The sequence below is a fragment of the Larus michahellis genome, chromosome 16, assembly GCF_964199755.1.
Source record: "Larus michahellis chromosome 16, bLarMic1.1, whole genome shotgun sequence".
Classification (NCBI taxonomy): Eukaryota; Metazoa; Chordata; class Aves; order Charadriiformes; family Laridae; genus Larus; species Larus michahellis.
In genome coordinates, this window is record NC_133911.1 from 2,175,909 (window position 1) to 2,198,780 (window position 22,872).

General features: G+C 47.8%; 1 protein-coding gene across 12 annotated transcripts in view; it reads left to right on the forward strand.

Annotated features, from left to right (window-relative positions):
- The window catches only part of SPEN (spen family transcriptional repressor), a 69,016-nt gene that overhangs the window by 42,033 nt on the left and 4,111 nt on the right, over positions 1 to 22,872 (forward strand). For 4 of the 12 annotated variants that reach the window (XM_074560519.1, XM_074560517.1, XM_074560524.1 and 1 more), the window contains 9 exons: positions 1,925 to 2,085; positions 3,294 to 3,494; positions 4,369 to 4,520; positions 6,882 to 7,007; positions 7,592 to 7,705; positions 8,923 to 9,036; positions 10,749 to 10,849; positions 13,374 to 21,312; positions 21,906 to 22,319. In XM_074560519.1, the coding sequence (XP_074416620.1) occupies positions 1,925 to 2,085; positions 3,294 to 3,494; positions 4,369 to 4,520; positions 6,882 to 7,007; positions 7,592 to 7,705; positions 8,923 to 9,036; positions 10,749 to 10,849; positions 13,374 to 21,312; positions 21,906 to 22,319 (9,322 nt within the window). Of the gene's footprint in view, positions 1 to 1,924; positions 2,086 to 3,293; positions 3,495 to 4,368; positions 4,521 to 6,881; positions 7,008 to 7,591; positions 7,706 to 8,922; positions 9,037 to 10,748; positions 10,850 to 13,370; positions 21,313 to 21,905; positions 22,320 to 22,872 lie in introns of all 12 variants that reach the window. The other 8 variants (XM_074560516.1, XM_074560522.1, XM_074560523.1 and 5 more) reach the window with 3 other exon arrangements.

Genomic DNA, 22,872 nt, shown 5'->3' on the forward strand with positions numbered 1-22,872 from the left:
TAGGAAATTCAGAGCTGAGAAACACAAGGGACTATAGATTAATAGGGGAAATATATATGTTTCATATATATATATGTATGAAATATGAGGTTGGGTGGTGCAGGGCGGCTGCCCCTTGGTGAGTGTATGGCAGAGCCCGCCACGGAAGAGGAGAGCAGGAGAAGGGGTTCGGTTTTCCACTCCTTTTCTGGCATGGCTTTATTTTATTTTATCTCCTCTCCCAAAGCGATGTTGAACTTCCTCCTCTGGGGCTGGAGGAGGAGGAGGAGGAGGAGGAGAGTGTGTGGGAAAGGCACCAACATGTGAAGTGGCTCCATGTCAACTGGACGGGAGGGTTGGAAGGAGAGGGTGAGACTGGGAGGAGAGTTTCTCGTGTTTATTATTACTTCTGCATTTTTGACCTTGTTTTGTTTTGGTCTGGTGTGTTTTTATATCCTCCTCCGATTGCTTGTAAGCATTTTGGGACAGAGATTGCCTTTTCTTCTGCGCCTCCAAATATAATGGGGACAGAGCCCAAGGGCTTTTAGTAATGTGCCGCAGCTCTCGTTCCACCAAGATATTCAGAAAGAAAACCAGTTTTCTGGAATGTTTTAAGAAGAATGACTCCGTCGCTGTTACGCTGGTGCTATATAAACTGTATCCCCGCAAAAAAGGAGTGTGGTAGAAAAGGTCACAAAACCAAATCATGAAAATGCCTAGAAGCCTGAAATGGTTTCCCTGAGAAAAGACAAGAAATAAGGTAAAAGATTTAATGTAAAGAGGGAATATAAGAAGCCGATGAAATAATTTAAGATAAGAAAAAGATAAATTTGCTTATCGTTTTTTCTGATGCGACGTGAAGAGGAACATAAAAATTAAATCGAAAGCAGCAAATTTAAAACTGACGGGGTTATTTTTGTACGTGGCAGATCTCCCCCCTCCTGCCTCCCAGTTAAAATTCCAGCAGAGTTTTTGAGAAGGCTGCTCGTGCAATGGAGAATGAGAGTCTCCAGGGTTATGTCAGACAAAATTATTTTTAGCGATGTTATAAGCCCTCGTGCCTCGGGGAAGAAATCAGCCACTGAAAAAGATGACGTGTCCCCACTGGGCAAGCTTTAATAACATTATTCTCCGTATTTCTTACTCTCCTGTGAAGCATCTAACGATCTGCACCGTCAAGAGTCGGTGGATTAGATTGACTCCTGGTATGATCTAATATGCAAATCCCGTTCTGCCGCAATTACTGTTTATAAAAGGTGTTCTTGGGTCTGAATTCTTTATACCCTGAAGTTGGCCGTTGGGGCTGAGCCTGCAGATAGCGATAGTGTTGCTGGTTCGTACACACCTGCCCAGGTTGTTCTCGAGCGGTTGACGAAAAAAACTTGCCGTGATTTTCTCGCACGAGATTTTTGTATCATTGGAGGTAGGGATCTTTTTTTAAAGATATGCAAGAGGCAGAAGGAGAACTCTAGGGTTGACTCTCAGATTGACAGCGGCACCTGAGAGCACGATAATATTTCTTTTTCGTACGTGAGAGCGCTGAGAGGGATTTCCAGGCTCTGGCAAACCTGTGTACCCTCTCTGTATTTCTCCGGTCTTCCCACACAGCTCCTAAGCTGATACAACATTGTATTACACTTAATTAAATCTCCACCATTGTCATGGAGCGTAACAGGATCTAGCTCACATGTTACCCGTATTCCGTTTCCCTGGCTGTCTCCTCTGAGGGCTTTGTAGGAGAATATTTGTAGAATGACCCTGAATTCCTGCCTATAACTGGGCTGTGTTACGGAAACTGGATTTTCTGCATCAGGCACAGGAGAGAGGAAGGCCTCTAGGCGAGCGAAAACTCTTGCCATTTTGCTTTTTAAATAAAATACCCATGTCCTCTGGTCACTTAGCGTCTCCGTGCACTCACCTCTGGTTTCCTTTATGCCGTTGACAGCAGCGACTCCAGCAGCAGCTCCAGCGACGAGTCCCCAGCACGGTCCGTCCAGTCGACGGCCGTCCCGGCGCCTGCATCCCAGCTGCTTCCATCTCTGGAGAAAGATGAACCCCGGAAAAGTTTTGGGATCAAGGTTCAGAATCTTCCAGTGCGCTCAACAGGTAAATTCACCTGGGAAAGCGTAATAGGGGGTAAAAAAGGACTAGGAAGCAGGTTAAGGACTGGTTAGATAAGCTTTATTGTGTCTTTGACGTGGCAGCCACATGCTGCCTCCAAGGACGAGATTCTCTCTCTGCTTCTGCCTCGGTTCTTGTGTGACGGTGGGAAAATCGCTTCATCAGTGCCCGACTAAGAAATCCTGCAGGTCCCTTGCTCGAGTCCTGGGCTTGAGCACTTCCAGCTACTGGAGCTGGTGCTTTGAAGCAATAATGTGGATTTTCCCGGGGAAAAACCTGAAGCATCTTCATTTTTTTTCCTCTTAAAACTTGGACCATGTATTCTCGCCACTGCTTCAGTTTCTTTTTTATATACCAAAACTTCAGGGTTTTCTGTTGCAGCAGTGAGTGCTGTAAAACGGCCATGAGCAGATTCGTAATGGCGTTGAATATTACATGATAAATAATGCAAGAAACCACTTGCTGAGGAGTGCACACGATCGCTCCCTCTTCTCTGTGCTGATTGTAGGAGACATCCCACAGAAAAAAACAGCATGGGATCATTTATAAAACAGTTATAATTCATGGCTACAAAGCCTCTGGCTGAATTAAAATAATATGTATTAACTTTGTGAGCAGCATACCTCACAATGTTAATATTCTTTCTATAGACTTTATTTCTGTTACATTCCTTGAAGTGACGCATCGCCGAGGTAAACACCCCACGGTTCGCAGGCAGATTGTGTGGTCGTGAGTCAGATTTTGCAATATCTGATGAATCTGCCTCGTTAATCTTTCTGAATTGACTGATTGCTGTATAAACTTTGATCTCCGCTCCAGGTCCCTCATCCCAGCCTTGGAAAACTGCTCCGTGCAGTATCCATATGGGATTACTGATGAAGTAACACTGTTTATTTCTTCTTCATCTTGAATTGGATGTCTTTTAGAAGTAATAACCAGACACTGCCAGCTTTAGCAGTGTAAAACCTGGCGTGTGTAGTTTCCTGGGTTTCAAAATCAAGGCAAAGAGATCAGCCAGAGGCTTTGGACATTGGCAAAATTAACAAGGCGCTTCTGGGAACACTGAGATTCAGGTTAAACTGGGTGAAGTCACATCTCAGAAGGAAGACCGGATTTCTGCATGTCTTTTACGGTGCTATTAAATTGGTAAAAAAATACGTTTTTATAGTACTAATGTTTATTTTTTGGTTTAGATACAAGCCTTAAAGATGGACTTTTCCACGAATTCAAGAAGTACGGAAAGGTGACGTCGGTGCAGATTCACGGGGCTTCTGAGGAACGGTATGGACTGGTGTTCTTCCGACAGCAGGAGGACCAGGAAAAAGCACTAAATGCCTCAAAAGGAAAACTTTTCTTTGGCATGCAGATTGAAGTCACGGCCTGGATAGGACCAGGTAAGATCCATGCCCTTCTTGAATTGGACGTGTCACCGCGCTGGGCATGTTCACGGGCTGTTGTGAAGAGGCGGCAGCGTAGGAGTAGGAAATGTTAAAACGGCCTTTCTGCAGAAACATAATTTAAAGCAACTGGGAAATACGCCAGAATAAATTCCAGAGCACAAAGAGTGGATGCTCTTAGGTCAAACAGGGAGAGAGTTCCAGGCTGGAACCTCACCGAAGGAATCCTGCCATCTTCTCAAACAGTGGGATCTGCTGGAAGAAACAATCTCATCTTCCGTGTCTCAGCCGAGCAGAAGCCAGTGGGTGGTGTAAAGCATAGCACTGAGTCCTCATGGGCTTGGGCTTTCTGCTTTTAATTAAAACAGCTAACGACGGCTGCATTTTTGAGGCTAAGGCAGCATAGCCCGAATGACCGACCAGTGAAAACCAGAGCATTGAGCACGTGGTTGTCAGCCTGTACTCCAGTTGCTTGTTTAAAAATGGATTTGTGAAAACAAAACTTCTTCCATGTGCTGTCCCCCCCCCCCCAAGTACAGTGAAGCCCGATTTGAATTCATGGTAGGCCTTAATATTTGTTAAAATAAAAATTTCGAGAGAAGCAGTTGGGGTCCGCGGCTACCTTTCACCTGGGGATGCTCAAATTCCTCAGCACTCGCCCAGTGGTGTGATGTGGAGATTTCAAATGCCGTGTAAATAACACAGTTCACACATGTGGTACTGCGTATTTTTGTCAGAGAGATTGGTTACTCTTGTTCAGATCATATCTGCTTGTCAGGAAGTAGACTTGAACAAACAAATCAACATGAACCGAACCCACATGAAAAACACCTCCGTGCATTACAAATATCGTACTCTCTTTTGCTTCTAGAAACAGAAAGCGAGAATGAATTTCGTCCGTTGGATGAAAGGATAGATGAGTTTCACCCAAAAGCAACGAGAACTCTCTTCATTGGCAACTTGGAGAAAACAACCACCTACCATGACCTTCGCAACATCTTTCAGCGCTTTGGTGGGATAGTGGTATGTGAATTCTCTGTACTATATGGTGTCATCGCCCGTTCTTTCTGTACACCGCTGTAAAATGCTACGAGCGGTGGTAAATCATAGTGTCGATGGCAGATAGTTCAGTCTTTATGTAATAATCTGAGTCATTCATCTTGCTAGAATATACCTGAAAGCTTTTCTTTGCGTTTAGAGTGAAATCTTGGCACACGTGTATTGAGGGGATAACTTAGCAGTAGAAACAGTCCTAGGAGCATTTACCAGAAATGCATCTTCTGCTGTCTGGGAGCGTTTGCAGAAAAGCCTAATTAGGTAGTTGGGATGTAAATACGCCTGGTGTTATTTTCATGTTGAATCAGTACGACCCTGTGAAGTCTCAGTTCCCTGTCAGTTTCTGAAACGAGGGGTTTAGTTGCTGCGCGTGGAAGTAGCCGTCAGCTGTCACGGTCTGTGCCCTGACGACAGGGCAGAAGGGACACTGGGCACAAGGATCAGTGATGGCACGTGTGGGATTTGGGTTTTCAGCTGAGCAGGCGTATCTGAATGAGACGGAGCAGCAGTCAGCCCCCTCTCCTCTCCTCGTGCCACTTTCTGCCAAATCATATCAATGTTGCATTTGAGAGAAATTTTCCAGAGAAGTAAAGTAACTATCCATGGCCAGTTTAATTAATTCGATCTAAGTTCCGGCACTGATCGTTTGTGTTACATGCTCCCTGTACAATATTCTCGTGGTAGCTGTGGCTGCTTATGAACGCGCTGTGCCTTATTCATTCTGTTCTGAAATATTTTTGTAACCGTTGAGGTAGCAGTCACGCATACCCGGAACCCCGTATGTACTTCCCCCCCCAAAGAAGGGGAGGCGTGCTTCCCTATATGATGTGGACAAATACAAACTTTGCATTTTATGCCGTCTGGCAGCTCTTGCGCATCCAGCCTCCGCTCTGTCCTCGACATCAACACTGGTTTATGAATTCACGCGGCGGCTTTTCTAATGTTGCAGCAGCAGAGCTGTCCTGATAAAGATGCTTATCAGTAGGAGTGCACTGTCTCGTAAAATGGCTTTTCTGTGAAATGGTGCTGTCCTCTCAACGTTATTAATCGCTCAGAATTCGGCAGCAGTGCTGCCTTGCCCGATTTCCGTGAAAACTTACAAGCTCAGGTGCAAAAGGAACCAGCTTTATAACCTTTCCGGTGGATAATGAGCAAAGTAATGATATTTTATTTGCCTGTCAGAAGGAATTGCTTGCCCGGGGTGAGTGGTCAAGTACAATTTGCCATGGTTGCAATCGTGCTACTTCAGACTCTTGGAAATGTATTCCTCTATTAGTATTCCACTTAAATCATTAGGCCAGGGCTACAGAAGTCTAATAGTTGTGTAAATCTCCCTGTTTTTTACTTCTGTTTTCCCAGATAAAGAGCTCTTGGGTGAGACCGTATCAAACTGCTGCCTTGTCCCTAAATTTATTAACCATGAAATTAGTCTGTCCTGGACGTTGGAACGTTTGTGCTTAAATTTGTGCGCTGGCGTTGGCATGTAGCTCACAAAGGAAGCTCGTGCTATTTAAACAAATAAAACGAAACACTCTGCCTTCTATTTTCAGTTCGGAATGAATCATAATATCATGAGTTTGTTCAGAGGCTCTCAGTACGTTTCCAGTACTAGTGCTGAGCTTGAGTGTTAACCAAATGTCAACTCCAAGCTTGCTGGTTTTTTAAAAATTGATTAAAATCAGCCTTTATTAGGCTTTTGGAGCTTTCTCGTGACTGCGCTTACTTTCGAATGGGCCCGTGGTGGCTTGGGATCCAATACCAGCAGCGACAGAAGTTGAGGAACTTTTTTGCCTTGGCCATGTCAGTGCCAAGGTGGTTCAAGAGACGAATCTGGCATCGCTTTGTTTCGAGGAACAGGATGGATCATATTTATTTGGAAAAGAAACCCCGCTTGCCTCTTGGCTGAGAAATGAGGATCGGAGCAGGTTGTTTTCTCGTGAGCCTTTGCGAGCAAAAATTAATCTATATTTCTTTGATTCCGAGTTGTCTCTTCTTGACATAATATTAGCGAACTAAAGCTGCTGTTTGGTGATCAGGTCAGGCTTACTTCTGCGGGGTTGAGTTTTAAATCTGCATTATGAAGAGCTTTCCCTGCGTCAATAAGGATTTGGTTTTGCCATTGTGGGAGATACGGCAGAACAGTGAAGTTTCTAACCATCTACTGTTGTTTAAATCCTCTCTCTGAAGAAAATATTAATTAAAGAGTGCTTGCTGTGCCATGTGTCTCTCTGAAGAAAAAGGTCCACTTAGATCTAGTTGACGCTGTTGAATGTCCTTTTCGGCCTGTTGCTGACTGCCGATTGTTTTGCTTTGTTTTTTTTTCCCCAGGATATCGACATTAAGAAAGTGAACGGTGTTCCTCAGTACGCGTTCCTGCAGTACTGCGATATTGCAAGCGTGTGTAAAGCAATTAAGAAGATGGATGGGGAATATCTTGGAAATAACCGGCTCAAGGTAAAGAAATCCTCCCACGGACCGTATCCTTCTCCTTGTTACTTTTGTTTACAGCATCGTAGGATATTTTGCAGGATATATCAGCATAATTTGTGGAAGTGAGATGGTTTTTAATGCGTAGGTCAGAGCATGATGCTTTCAGCCACCACCGTAATTGGGATTAATCAGCATTTTTGCTGGCTGTCTCAGCAAAGAGCCCCAGGACTGAGTAGATTTGGAGATTGACATTCCCTGGCCTCGCAGGTCCGCGTCTGGCGAGGCCGCGCTGGGAAGCTGTACTGGTGCTGATGGCAAACGGAGGCTGTCGGTCCCCCGAGCTGTCAACCTGTCACTTCTCAGAAGCATTCAAATTGTAGAAGAAACAAATGTTGTCAAACACTGTATTTGTTTAAGCATACAGAATTATTTTCATTAATTGCTATTTGATTTTTGTCTTGCTTGCACCTGCGCGAGATGCTAATTTTAGAAAATCGGTACAAATGACTCGCTTTCTTCAAATAACTCTTTAATTAGGCGTGCTCTCTCTTCGGTTAGTTTAACGCTTGCGAATTGTACTGATGGAAGTTTTGCCCTTTTGTGTTCAGCTGGGTTTTGGAAAGAGCATGCCTACAAACTGCGTGTGGTTAGATGGTCTTTCTACAAACGTTACGGATCAGTATTTAACTCGACATTTCTGCCGATACGGGCCGGTGGTAAAGGTAGGTGGGAGGCTTTGGCGTGTGGTTTGAAGTTGTTACTGTCTTCCTTTCTTCCCATCCTGTCCTTTCAACCCCCACTGTCCAGGGCTTTATATAGCTCAGGTAGAGAAATTCTCTCTGGGGTGTAATTTGGCCGACGGGGCTCTGTAGCTTTGCATCCTTTTGATCCAATACGTCGAGCAGTCGCTTCTGGTGTTTTTGGGAAAAAAAAATAAAACATACATATATTTTGAATGAGCCGAGATAATGAGTATTGGAAACCATTTGGTGCTCTTGTGCAGTACAGTCTCTCCCCAACAAAAATTTGTTTTTTTTTAGAAGACTGACATTGGAGGAACAGCAGTCTAATTACGTAGTTACACTCATGCATGCTAATTACGTAATTAGACATAACTGTATATTTTTTTTCCATCAGACCACAAAAAGACTTTTTAAAAGCAATTAGGATAGTCACAGTAAAAAAGACGTGAAAGAAGAAAGTCGCTGAAGGTGCAACATACCCATATGACACGGTGGGAGTGCGTTACCTGCCCCGCTGTGGGTCAGTACTAGAGATTTATGCGCATGCTTAAATTTAAGCGTGTGAGTTGTCCCCTGTATTTCTGCTGGACGTTGTTGTGCTTAAAGTTAAGCAACGTGTGTAAATCTTCGCAGGATCAGGGTCTCGCCTCCTTAAAGGATTTTTGTGGGTTTGTGTTGCAGCTTTGACATTCTTTATTGTCGCTGTTGTTGCTTGAAAAATAACTTTATGTTGCTAAAAGAAGCTAATATTTGGAAATTGGGCGTTTAGCAACTGACGAGTGGTACTGCAGACTGTGATAACAAAAAACTGTTTCCATTTTGGGATTAAATGTTCCCTTTACCTTTTTTCCCCCCTAAAACACATTGGAAATTTTTCAAAAAACCTAAAAGTAAACAAAGCGAAACTACAAAACTCAGTCACCAAAGAGAAAAAAAAAATTAAAAGTAAAATACAGAAAAACAAAATAAAGGCATAATATACCTCAAGCCACAATATCCACAATTCAAAGCAGTCCCGTGTCCTTTTATTGTCTCTTCATTACAATATGCCTCATCAGAAAAGCCTGGAAATTAACCTTGCTAAAAATTATTTCCTTACTGGTATCCTCATGACTTAGGATTTTGTTGGGACTGACATTAAGTCCTGTGGATGAGGCTCTTATTTGGTTTTTGTTTTGTTTTTTTGTTTTTTACAGGTGGTGTTTGACCGCTTAAAAGGCATGGCCCTGGTTCTCTACAATGAGATTGAATATGCACAAGCAGCTGTAAAAGAGACCAAGGGGAGGAAAATCGGTGGGAATAAAATTAAGGTGTGCAGAATGACCTCCAAAACCAAAAAAAAAAACCAAACCAAAAAAAGAGAAACAAATTGTATTTAGGCCTTACCCCTTAAACGCTGGCATTTGCAGACTGCCAGTCAAAAGGAATACTTAGCGGGACACGTACGTCCCGGATATCAAAGGCTGAAACTAATATTTTTTTATACTCGGCTTATCAAGATGTTAGGGGATCTTGAACCCTTACTTATAAAGCCTTTTCCAGTATTCTGCCGTTTGTTTCACTGAACTTGTCTCTCTGAGCTCCTGAGTGTTGGTGTCCGTGTTACTACCTCATTTACCCAAATCCAAGGCAAACTTTGGTCTGTTTTCGTATTAGAAAAGTGAAATCCGAGGCTGTGAGTTCCTCCTGGATGACACACGGCTGCATTTCAGCTGCTCCGTGCTGATGTCCAGGCTCTTGACCTGGCCGAGGCGATCTGCGGTGGCTCGCGCGCTGTAAAAAAGTGGGGTACGGCAGCCCACGGTGCAATCTGCTCTTGCGATGGCAGCTCCTTCCTTCGAACAGATTAAAAAAAACCCAATAAAAATTAAAAACACTACTCTGAAAACCAGATAGAAAGTACTTTTCCCCTGGAACAACACTTAACATTTGCAGGGATGTCTTGGATTTGGGTGAATGTGGTAATACCTGTTACGACTGTCCCATGGGTTCCGCTAATTTGGGACGGGAGGCGTCAGCCAACCCTCTGAATTATCTTCCTCCTCCTCCTTTCTTCTCTCTTAAAGAGCGGGTAATGATTTCAAGCATGATCTCTCATCTGGTGTATTAACCTAGCGACTCCGCACCCCTCGGGGTTAGGAGTTGGATACACTGCAGTTTTGGAGCGTGTTGGTTGACTATAAAGAGCCTTTCTGTGCAATTAAATGTGTGGTCATTTAAAAGTTTCGTATCTTCTCTTTTGTGGGTGTCGCTACTTAGCAACTTCAAAATAAGCAACACCTTTCATGCGTGTGCGTCTGTGCTCCACTGCTGTGGTTATACAAGTGTCTAGGCTGATTTTTTTTTTTTTTTTTAATAAAAAAAGAGGGAACTAGAATGTTAAAAATATACTGCATTACGCGGCATATACGTAGATAAATCCATTCCAATCCTTCCTTTTTTGCATCAGCTGTGCCATTAGCTTCTTAATATTGTCACCCTCAGCTAGAAAACATCAGTTTTCGAGTAGCTAGAACAGGGAGCTGCAATTCGTGAGGCTTGGTTCCTTGCCTGTCCCTGCTCTTGCCTTTGCGTATAACCCCGGGCAAATAACGTGGAGTCTGAAACAGATTAATAATCCTGACCTGCTGTAGCACCGCGTTGAGATAAAAGGGACTTTGGAACTGGAATTGGAATCGTAGTATGAGAGACGTCAATACTACGATAACGATGTGTATTTTTCCTGCTGATTTACGGAACAGAAGCCTCCGGTCTTGCAGCTACAACAACATACCCCGGGAAGGAGGTGGTTGTACGGCTCCACGCAGCTCCACGGAGTTGAGAGAGAGAGGTTTTTATTCCTGGGGATGCGTAGGGCCGGTCCCGAGAAGTGTTTGACTTTTTTTTTTTTTTTTTTTGCTGGTGGTGTTAAATGTTATCATCCCCATTTTCAGTTCCGCTCCCATCTTCAGGCTGCAGCAGTGAAATGTTGTCACAATGGGATGGTGCTCTCACTGAACATGATTTCCCCTTTATTTTTCAGGTGGACTTTGCAAATCGAGAAAGTCAGTTGGCATTTTATCATTCCATGGAGAAAACGGGTCAAGATATCAGAGACTTTTATGAAATGCTGGCAGAAAGAAGGCATGTATCAATATCTTTTTTCCAGTCTTTTACTTTTCCAGCCTCGTCTTAAGTGCATTTAAACTTTCTTCAGGCCGTAATTATTAAACAAACACTTGGTTTTCTTCCTCTCAACTTTATCCTTATTTTTAGCAGCAACATTTTAGCCTATTTTTAATGTCTTTTACATTTTCGATTTTTTTTTTTTTTTTTTTTTAACAAATTCAGGTGGTCAGCCTTCAGCATTGCAGATGAAAGCAGACAGGATGTCACACATCCGAAGTGTAGTCGGTTACTGAAATTCGTACTTAGGGGGAGGGCTTGGCTGTCTGCGTGATCTATATATTTTGGTATCCTGTTACTGTGATGGGTCACCAGGACACAGTCGTGAGTCATTCATCATTTCTTAGGAATGCAAAGAATAGCTTAGCTGTAATGCCGTCCAGTGCCCTCAAGAGAAATGTGTATGTTGACGAGTGTATGTATACATAGTCTGATAAACTGCTGCCGCGCATCTGCTGAGCAGAGAGTAAAATTTGGTCTTTCACCTACCCCTTTTCAACGGTTTCGTTTATTAACTTGATAAAATAATAAAACACAAGTGAGGCTGCAATTTTATTATTTTTTTTTTTAGTTATTTGACACGAAAAATCTGTTCTGTGTTGCCGTCCTTCTGCAGCATCTGTCGTGACGGTGTTTGGCCATTTTGGACATGCTGCAAAGGCTTGGTGGCCCCCCCCGGCACGGCCACGTAACCTCTGCAGACCCTGGCTGAAGCACTCTGCGTTTTGTGCCTTTTTTTTTTTCCTGGATAAACATCTCTGGTTTTATTACTAATGACTACAGTGAAGGCTGGAAAAGGAAGCATTTTCTTTTTGTGGGGGTGCATTTTTATTACCCTCAAAGGCTGGCTTAATTGTTAGGGTTCTGCTTTAGCTATGAATAAGCCCAGCGTGACGCTGATGGTACCTGGGCGCTAGAGAAGTTCAGTGGGTTGTTTTGCAGCAAAATAGATCGGTCTGACATATATGCAAAATTGCCGGATTTAAAAGCGAAGAGGGTTTGGAAATTGGCAATCGGGATTTGCATAATGGAAATAAACGTGTGCGTTCCCCAGTCCTTGACAGCTGTTGTGATGTTCCTCCAAGCCGTCAGTAATAATTTCCTCTGAACTACACCACATTCAAAAAAAGCGAAGTGCATTATCGGATGTCTTTTAACGCACGGGAGTCAGCTGGGCTTGGCTTCGCCGTGAAATAGTTCTGAGTAGAACAGTGATTTCTGGAACAACGTCACACTTGGGTACACGTTAGTCTTGTTTTTTCCTTTTTCTGCCATTATGCTCGCATAGCCAGTAGGAGACGCTTAGAATAATGAATCACGGAGTGATTGAGCGAGTTCTGCATCTTCTGCTCCTCCTCCGCGCTCCTCTTGGCAATGATCTCCACTAACCAGCTTCTCTAAGGTTGTGGTTGTAGCCAGCCTAAATAGGAACCAAAGGAAAAAATCCCTACAAAAAAAAACCCAAACAAAACATGTGATTAATTTTTTTAGCTTCACAGCTGCCTCCCACAGTGTCCCACTTCACTTGCAGAATGAGGGTTTTATCTTCCGTGTTTTGTTTCTTTGTGGGTTTTTTTTTTTTCCAATGTCGTCCATTTCATAAAATGTGGAACCTGTCAGCTTTTAACAGAAATTGTGAAGCCAAATAAACCTACGTGAAGTAGAGCGTGCAAAACACGCTGTAATGGTGGAGAACTGGAGCACCAGTTCTAGGCCACCCCTCTGCCAAAGAGGTGTGTTCAGTCTTACAAATGGCTTATTTTTGCTGTTTGGAACTATTGAGATAATAACACTAATTGCTTGACTTATTTTGCTGAATACTTCCCATGAATTCACCTGCTCTCATAAACAACCTGATTTTTTTTTTTATTGACTGGGTCTGTAAATAGGCAACGTCAGCATGTCACATGCAGCGAAAGAGCCAATTTTGGAATTAAATGATCGCTTACAGGGTTTAGCATTTTTAAAGAAGTCTTATTACCACTTCAGTGCTTAGTAACGGAGAGGTTCCAGCCTTGAGTTTTGACTTGACTCATGTTTTCAGCGTGAGGTTTCAGGTTCGTGAGATGGGGAGCCTTGAGTTTTGACTTGACTCATGTTTTCAGCGTGAGGTTTCAGGTTCGTGAGGTGGGGTGGGCTTCACTGTGACAGACTGCGCGTGGGTGCTGTGTGGGTTTTACCTTAAATTTAATGCAATATTTAAATTGGGCAAGCCTGAAGCAGTGAGGGTGGTGAAAAGATACTTGGCAGAGCTATCGCAAAATGACCAATTCACTGCATACAGTATTTGATAAACTAAAAAAGCACTTCATCCACTGCGCACCGATGCGTTGTTGTTAAATCCCTGTAGGCAGCTGTGTACAGTCGCCTTGATGCGCACGTAAAGAAATTATAAAATGATTTCCCTGCATAGCAAAGAACGTGGTAATGCAGTACGTTGGTTGAGAAGGAGAACTTACCTGTTTATTCTTATATTTAGCAGAGACGAGCGAAGAGGATCTTACGAATACGCCCCTGATCGTACTTACTACGAGACTGTTCGGACCCCGGGGACGTATCCTGAAGATCCTCGGCGAGAATATCCGGCTCGAGGCAGGGAATTCTACGCAGAGTGGGATCCCTACCAAGGAGACTACTATGACCCACGATACTACGACGACCCCCGCGAGTACAGGGATTACAGAGGCGATCCCTATGAGCAGGACATAAGGGAGTACAGTTACAGGCAACGGGAGAGGGAGAGGGAACGGGAACGGTTTGAATCCGATCGGGACAGAGACCATGAACGGAGACCAATTGAACGGAGCCAGAGTCCAACGCATTCCAGGCGTCCGCAGAGCCCTGGAGCGTCTCCCTCGCAATCGGAAAGGCTGCAGAGCGATTCGGAGAGGAGGATTTACAGCAGGTCATCGGATCGCAGCGGCAGCTGCAGCTCTTTGTCTCCTCCACGATACGACAAGCTTGACAAAGCCCGCGTGGAACGTTATGCAAAAAACGAAAAAACAGAGAAAGAGCGTGCTTTCGACCAGGAGAGAGTCGACAAGGAAAAGCGCTTGGTGAGAAAGGAAAAGCCGGAAAAACTAGAAAAGGAAAAAACCGATAAGCAAAAAAGAAAAGCAAAAATCCATTCGCCCAGCTCGCAGTCTTCTGAAACGGATCAAGAGAACGAGAGAGAGCCCAGCCCCGAAAAAGTGAAGGGCAATAGTAAACAAAGCAAAGAGAGAGGTGACAAGGAAGGGACAGCTAAAAACCGCCTGGAATTAATGCCCTGTGTGGTGTTGACCCGAGTAAAAGAAAAGGAAGGCAAAGTTATTGATCAGCCCGCTTTGGAGAAACTGAGAGCAAAGCTTGATAATGACACTATGAAATCCCCGCTCCTTGAACAAAAAACCCAGACATCTCAAGCTGAGCAAACCAAGTCTGAGCAGCCTAAACTGGAACCTGTCAGAACCAAGGTGCAAAAAGAGAAAGCCCTTGCCAGTCACGTAGAAGTGGTGGATAAGGAGGGAAAACTGAAACCCAAAAAGCACTTGAAGACGGAGCAAACTTCCGAGGGAGCCAACGCAGTAGATTTAGACAAGTTGGAGGCTCGTAAAAGACGTTTTGCCGATGCAAATCTGAAGCCTGACCGGCAAAAACTGGAAGTAAAAAGAAGTAGCCAAGATGAGGAAGATGCACGCGTGGTTTTGAAAAAGCAGCTTGATGCAACGGCTTCGTCTAGAGAAGCGACAATGTTAAGGGAAGGAGAATTGGAGAGAAAACCCCTGAGGAAGGAGATGCTTAAAAGGGAATCTAAAAAACTCAAACTGGAAAGACTTATTCCTGTTACTAGTCCCAAAGAAATTCAGGAGACTCTTAACATTGGTGGGATTGGCATGCGTCCCACCCTAGATCTGCAGGCGAGGCTGATGGAGGCAGCCGATGAACCGGTGGAAGTTCAGGAACTCTCTTCTAAAAAATCGAACCCGGTAAAACCCCAGCATAAACAGGTACAGCTACTCGACGACCAAGGAACAGAGAGAGAGGATGCGAGGAAGAATTACTCTGGTCTTCCTGAAGACGCACCTGACCATAAACTTGGCCAAGAGAAACCTCAGTCAACTGATACGGAGGAGAAAATTGGCATTGACATTGACCACACGCAGAGCTACAGGAAACAAATGGAGCAAAGTCGCAGGTTAAAACAGCAGCTGGAAATGGAGATTGCAAAGTCTGAGAAGTTTGGCAGCCCAAAGAAAGATGTGGATGAATACGAAAGACGGAGCTTGGTCCACGAGGTGGGAAAACCTCCGCAAGATGTCACCGATGACTCTCCACCAAGTAAAAGGAAAAAGACTGACCAGTTTGACTTTGAAATTAGCACTAAAAGAGAAAGAAACTACAGAAGTTCTCGTCAGGTGAGTGAGGACTCAGAAAGGACATCCTGTTCCCCTAGTATCAGACACTTCCCTTTCCACGAAGATGACGACACGCTCGATTCTCCAAGGCTAATGCCGCTAAAGGAAACCAAAGAGTCACCGAAAATAGAAGAGAAGGGTCTTTCGTACTCCAACATGACTGTGAGGGAGGACTCGCTGAAATTTAATCCTTACGATTCCAGCAGAAGGGAGCAGATGGCAGAAATGGCTAAAATAAAACTATCCGTGCTGAGTTCTGAAGATGACTCGAGTAGGTGGGAAACACAAGTGAAGCAGGAGCCTGGTCGAGTTGATATCAGCTTCCCGAGCAGCATCGTCAAAAGAGACAGCATACGCAAGCGGTCTGTCCGAGACCTGGAACCTGGGGAGGTGCCTTCAGATTCAGATGACGACAGTGAAAACAAGCCCCATTCCCCAAAAGCCTCGTCCTTGTTAGAGAGTTCCAGGTTGTCTTTTTTATTAAGGGACAGAGAAGAGAAGTTACGTGAAAGAGAGGAAAGACTGTCAAGTTCCTTAGAAAGAAACAAATTTTACTCTTTCGCATTGGACAAGACAATCACACCAGACACAAAGGCCTTGCTTGAAAGAGCCAAATCTCTCTCTTCATCCAGAGAAGAAAACTGGTCCTTTCTAGATTGGGATTCACGATTTGCTAGTTTTAGAAACAATAAAGACAAAGAGAAGGTTGACTCGGCTCCGAGACCTATTCCATCTTGGTATATGAAAAAGAAAAAAATCAGGACTGATTCAGAAGGTGGGAAACTAGACGATAAGAAAGAAGATCATAAAGAGGAGGAACAAGAGAGACAGGAACTGTTTGCTTCTCGGTTTTTGCATAGCTCAATCTTTGAACAGGACTCCAAGCGCCTGCAGCATTTAGAGAGAAAAGACGATGATCTGGACTTCATTTCTGGTAGGTTGTACGGGAGACAGTCTTCCTCCGATGGGACTAACAGCGCGGCTGATTTGGTGCAAGAACCGGTGGTTCTCTTCCACAGCAGATTTATTGAACTGACGCGAATGCAGCAGAAAGAAAAAGAGAAAGATCAGAAACCAAAAGAAGTGGAAAAACAGGAAGACAAAGAAAACCGGCCGAAAACACCAGAAACGGTTCCTGATACTAAAGAGCCAGAACATAAAACTTCCTCGGTAGTGGGTCCCTCTTCGGTTGCTGTCCTACCACAGGAACCAGCACCGGTGGCTTCCGAGAAGGTAGCGAATGAGAAGGTGGTGGTGGAAACCGCTTCTGTAAAAGAAGAAAAACCATCTGAACCTGCTTCTACAGCAGAGGAGCAAAAACCTTTTCCTGAACTTGCTGCTCCTGTCAAAATTGAACCACCTGAGCAAACTGAGCCCCCGCCAGTCGTAGAAGCTAGTAAAGAAGTTGTCGCTACAACCCTGGCACCGGAGGAAGATACTGTGGCAACAGAGCATCCTTCATACTTGGATACCAAGCCTCCTACTCCCGGAGCTTCGTTTCCCCAAGTGGACATCAGTGTAGATCCAGAACCTGAAGCTGCCCAGTTGGTTCCACCTCCGCCCAAGCTAGTTCAGAAGTCCGATGAGGCTGCCGAGCCTAAAGAAGAAAATCCTCCGCCTTCTGCCAACGCTGATGCTAGTGCGAGTCAAAAGGTGGAGGCGGCTGCTGAGGTCCTGCCGCCCGTTTCCGACAACGATATGGAAGTCGAACCTCCGGTTGTTGTAAAAGACAAGAAATCCTACAAGAGTAAACGCTCCAAGACTCCCGTGCAATCGGCAGCAGCTAACGTCACGGAAAAGCCCGTCACGAGGAAGAGTGAAAGAATTGACCGTGAAAAACTCAAAAGGTCGAGCTCTCCTCGTGGGGAGACGCAGAAGCTTTCCGAATTGAAAGTGGAGGCGGAGAAGGTTTCGAGGAATGCTGCTAAATCCCCTAGTTCTGCTGCAGAGCCGGAAAACGTGGAGCCAAGCTTGCCAATAGGCCGGACTAGGCGCAGAAACGTAAGGTCAGTCTACGCTACCACGGGGGACAATGAGGGCCCGTCTCCGGTGAAGGACTCCGTGGAGGTCACTAGATCCACCAGGAAGAGAGGGGAAAAGGAACCGCAGGAAACGGTGACAACTGTTCCTACGACCCCGAGGAGGGGAAGACCTCCGAAAACCCGCCGTAAGCCGGAGGAGGACATCTCTCCAATAAAGACAGAACCGGTACAGCAAGAGGTGGAGGAGGCTGAAACTAAAGACGCTGTGGAAGCTCCTAAGCCTGCAGAAGGTTGGAGGTCGCCTAGATCCCAGAAGCTAACACACAGTCACTCATCAGCTGCTACCAGCCAACAGGGGAAGAAAGGGAAGAACGAACCGAAAGCCGATACCTCGGCTGAATCCGAAGATGCTGCTGAAAGAAGCAGTCAGGAATCGAGCATCGGTGACAACGGCAATAAAGCCAAAGGCACTGAGAAAGAGCCGGCAGCGAGCGAGCAGAAACGTGATAGGAAAGAACTGGATGTGGAGAAAAACCAGCTAGAAATCCCCACGGTTGAGATCACTGAGAAGAAGCCGGTGCCGGAAAAGGTTACAAAATCCAAAAGGGGAAGGTATAAAAATACCAAGACTGTCGTAGATAAAGCATCCGTGTGTCTCAAAAACGTAGAAATACGCCTCAACGTGGACGAAGTCAAGGGCGCCTTGCGGCCGACTGACGAGGAGGCAGAGCCGGTGGCGGTGTCGCCGGCCAAAATGAAGAGCCCCCCAAAAGAGGACATCTTGCCACCCCATTTTGCTAAGAATGAGGTAGAAGATTCATTCCCAGAAACGGAAAAAGAGGTGATACGGGAGCCAAAGCAGTCCCCCGAAGCTGCCCAGTTAGCCAAACAGATCGAACTCGAGCAGGCCGTGGAGAACATCGCAAAACTCACCGAAACTCCTCCGTCAATTGCTGCCTACAAAGACCCAACGGCAGACGTGCCCGAAGTTCGTCAGGAGGAGGAAGGAGATAAACCCGCGCATCAGGCTAGTGAAACAGAGCTGGCAGCGGCCATCGGCTCCATCATCAATGATATTTCTGGAGAGACGGAAAGCTTTCCTGCACCCCCGACGTATCCCGCTGAATCGGAAGCTGAAATCCCCGCGGAGCCCTTGGTGTTACCGTCACCTCGGGAGGAGATGGAGCCTGAGACTGATCAGGCAGTGAATAATATCCTAGAAACTGAGGCTGCTGTTGAGCCCGCGGTGCAGCCGGTTCCCAGCTCTGCCCCGCCGGCGGTAGAGACGGAGAGCAAGGAGGCCGAAGTCAGCTTCAGCGAATCTTCCAACTCTGCGCAGGAGGCCGAGACCTTGCAGGAGGCTGAAGTTGCTCGGAAGGAAAAGGGCCGTCAGAAAACCACACGGCAGAGACGCAAAAGGAGCACGGGCAGAAAGGGCGACGCCACTGAAGTCAACGCCTTCGAGCCGGAGAGGGTGCCGAGCAAGTCGCCCCCCGCCAACGAAGTAAAGACGAAGCCCGAAGAAGCCTCGAAGGAGGAAAAGCAAACTAAAACCATAGCTCAGGCGTCCATGGAGCCAAGCGCTTCCGATGCCAGCAAGGCTGCAGCTGCTGACGTTGCGGCTGTGCATGAAGCCGTCGCTGAGAGCGGCACCTCTCCGAAAGCGCCCGCTCCGACTCCCCTGGACCTGCCGGCCCCACCGGTTCCCCTCGATGAGGGGAGTCAGAGCGGGTTCAAGATACGGTCGCCCATGGAGAACACCCCCATCACGCCGCCCAGCGCCCCAAATGCAGCCCTTCCCGCCGTCCCTTCGGCAGCGGTGGCAGCCAAACTGCCCACCCCGGTGCCCGCCACCATCGTCCCCCTTCACTCCGGCACTGCCAAGGTGCCGGAGTGGATGGTAAGGCACGAGGAACCCCGTGCCCGTTCCACGCCCCCACCCGCTCTCCCACCAGACACGAAGGCGTCGGATATCGATACAAATTCCAGCACTTTGAGGAAGATACTCATGGAGCCCAAGTACGTCTCAGCGACGAGCATAACCTCCACGCACGTGACGACGACGCACGCCGAGCCGGTGAGCGCGCCTCGTTTGGAGGAGGCACCCCTCCACCCCGCGGTGGAGGCCATAAAGCCGGTTTCGGAGGAGAAGCCGGCAGTTCCCGTCACCAACGCCTTGGACCCACCGGTGGCCGAAGCCCCCGTGTTCAGCGAGAAGGAAAAGATAAGCACCGTGATTGCTCCCAAAGCCACTTCTGTCATAAGCAGGATGCCCCACAGCATGGATCTGGAGGAGGCTCCGAGGATCACCTTGGTGAAGCAAGCTCCCCAAACCCAGACGTGTCTCGTCAACGCCCCCTCGCCGAAATTTAAGCAGAGGTCAAGCACAAACGATAACAGCCGGTTTCATCCAGGATCGATGTCTATTATTGAGGAGAGGCCTGTAGAGACTGGGTCCAGTCCGGGGCTGCGGGTGAACACCTCGGAAGGCGTAGTCCTTCTGAGTTACTCGGGACAGAAGACAGAAGGCCCTCAGCGAATTAGTGCCAAGATCAGCCAGATTCCCCCAGCCAGCGCTGTCGACATAGAGTTTCAGCAGTCGGTGTCCAAGTCTCAGATTAAACAGGAACCTATCACACCATCTCAGCCGACGCCGAAAGGCTCCCAGACCTCGGCGGGCTACGGGACTGTTTCCACCCATTCTTCTTTGGTACTAGGGACACAAGCTTACAATACGTCGCCCGTCATCTCCTCCGTTAAACAAGAGCGCACTGCGCTGGAGAAGTCCGACTCGTCCCACCTTTCTGTTCAGACTCCAGCGTCTCAGCCCGGTAAAGTCCTCACTCAGACTGTAAACACTCCACCCGTACTCGTCCACAACCAGATGGTTGTGAACAAAAAACTGTCCGATCCGGCTGCTCTCAAAGTGGAGACCAAGACTCTGCAACCCTCCAACTTGAGTCCTGGAGTCAGTCCCCACCACCCTTCCCTCTCTGGGAAAATGCATTCGGAAGCAAACCACGTCAGCTCGGGACCCAGCACCCCAACCGACCGGGCTATTTCCCACTTGGGGGTCACCAAACAGGAGCCGCACTCGCCCCGTACTAGTGGGCACTCGCCGTCGCCGTTCCCCCGGGCTTGTCATCCCGGCAGTACCTCGTCTCCGGCTCTATCGAGCAGCACCCCGGTCATGCTGGCGCCGGGAATTCCCGTTCCTCAGTACATATCCAGCATGCATCCCGAGCAATCTGTTATCATGCCCCCTCACAGCGTAACGCAGACTGTGTCCCTGGGCCATCTGTCCCAAGGCGAGGTGAGGATGAACACCCCTCCTCTCTCCGGCATCCCTTACGGCATCCGCCCAGAAGCGCTCCATTCCCCCAGAGCCGCTCTGCAACCCCAGATAGAGATCAAACCTCAGCGGTCCAGCACGCCCCAGCCAGCTCCGATACGAGACATAGTCATGCCTCCTCTCTCCTCTCAGCATGCCCCCGAGGAGGAGATGCATTACCACCACACCACGGTGTGCAGGGGGCCAGCCCCGGTTCAGTCGGACGTGCTGGTGATGCAGCCGGATTACCGCATGCACCCCACCAGCATCCGGCTGGACCAGTACAACGTCCCCCGGGACGTGAGGATGATCATGCACCCGCACATGGCCGCCGTGGGCGAGCACCACTCGGAAACGAGACAATCCCGAACGCCTGAAGGGGCTGTGAAAACTCCCCCCGTCAGTAAGACCCCGCAACCTGGAAAAGAGACGCCCAAATCCTCCGAAGGCAAGATGGCACACTCTCCTCACAGCGAGCCCCGGCTCCTCAGCGTCCCCTCCGGCAGCCAGCTGCCTGGACTGCCTTTGACGCAGCCGGTGGTGGTACCGCACGGGGTGCAGATCATGCACCCCGCGGGGAGCTCCTTTCACGATTATCGGTCTGTGTACGGCGACATGAGGAATTACCATACGGCGGCACAGCTCGGGCATCCTCAGTTCCCGGGTGCCTCGCCGATCGGGTTGCCTTCCCGGAGCATGACCCCATCTCAGGTGAGAAATAAAACCCTTTCTTCTCCTTCTACCTGAAAGCTGGAGCGCTTTGAGCTAATTACAGCCCCGGCGTGGCTTTGTGTGGCCACAGGAGCTGAGTTTAGCTCTCTGTGATTATTCTCCAAGCCAACTTAAGTTCAAAGCACGAGAGGAGCTATTTTTGTTTGGGAAATGGGGTTCGAATGCTGCTTAGCATTAGAGGAAGCTGGAAACAAACATGTTTTCTTAACTACTCTAGGACTCAAACCTACCTGCAGGTTTCTAGACGTAGAGGTTTTGGGGAGAGAAATGTCAGCATCGAGGTAGCGTGGGGGTCAGACATCCTCAGGCGCCTGGCGTGGATAACGGAGGGCTTGGGGCAGGATTCGGGGGATGCGGTTTCAGCTCTGGGGTGTGAGAAGCTGCTGGGGTGGCTTGGGAAGGGGCGGCTGATCCAGGCCCCACCGCAGCAGGGCTGGTGCTGTGGCGTGGAGACACCCATTTCTCCACCAGCCATCTGATGGTGTCCTGGCAGCCTTAGCATTGAACCAACGAGTTCCGATATGCCCGTGGCCCAAAATCTTTCCTTTTTCCCCCCGCCGCCTGCTTCCCAGGGTCTACAGGAGGGCGAACACTCGCACCCCAGCCAGCCAGTACGCAGCAAGACTCCTCAGATCCCGCAGGATCCCAAGGGCCCGCCGGCAGCAGGACCTGAACAGAGTCACCACCCCACTGTAAATAGGCACGCGGCGCCGATAGACCCTCACGTCCACCTTCAGAGGGCACAAGCGGACACGGGCCAGACCTCCTACCCTTCGCCCGTCGCTATCTCAATGAAACAGGAGCTTCCGTCACCGCACCAACCTCAGGCGGTTCCCAAGCAATCCATGTTTATCCCCACGACGTCGGGTCCCGGCGCCCCGCCGGGGCTGCCCCTCAATCGCCCGGAGCCCCAGTCCACGCTCAAACAGGAGCCGTCTCCTCACCCCGTTTCGCAGAGACCTGTGGACATGGTTCAGCTCCTGACAGTAAGTATTGCTCCGACGTCTTCTGATACCGCTCCGGCCTTTTCTCCTGGCCGAGTAGCCTTGTGCTCCTTGTCCGGGGAGAAACAGTCAGGTTCTGCATAGCTTGTGGCACCAAAACCCGCTCTCTCTTGGCGTCAAATGCTTCAGATGTGGAGAAGGTGGTTGATTTTCTGTCCCTGGTGAATTTTAGCTGTGTTCACGTGCACGTGACATTTACTACAGCCTCCAAATAAGGTGCTGCTGATGCAGAGGAGCCCGTATTTCTCTCGTTACGGTTTCTCTCAGCCTGCCGGCTCAGGCAGGCAGCGCTGCGTCATTTCTACAGTCAGCAGGACTGTCAGATCTTCTTCACAGGCGGGAAAGAGTGGTGGTGTATTTAATTTAAAGAAAAAGAACAAAAAACGCCCTCCCAAAGCCTAAAGGCGGAGGAAGAGGAGGGAGATGGTGAGGAACGGGCACTGACGCGGAACCCAGAGTTGCGTTCGGCGCCGAGTATTTCCCGCGTAACCTTGGGCGACTCCCCCCTGCTGCTGCTGCTGCTCTCTCTCAATTC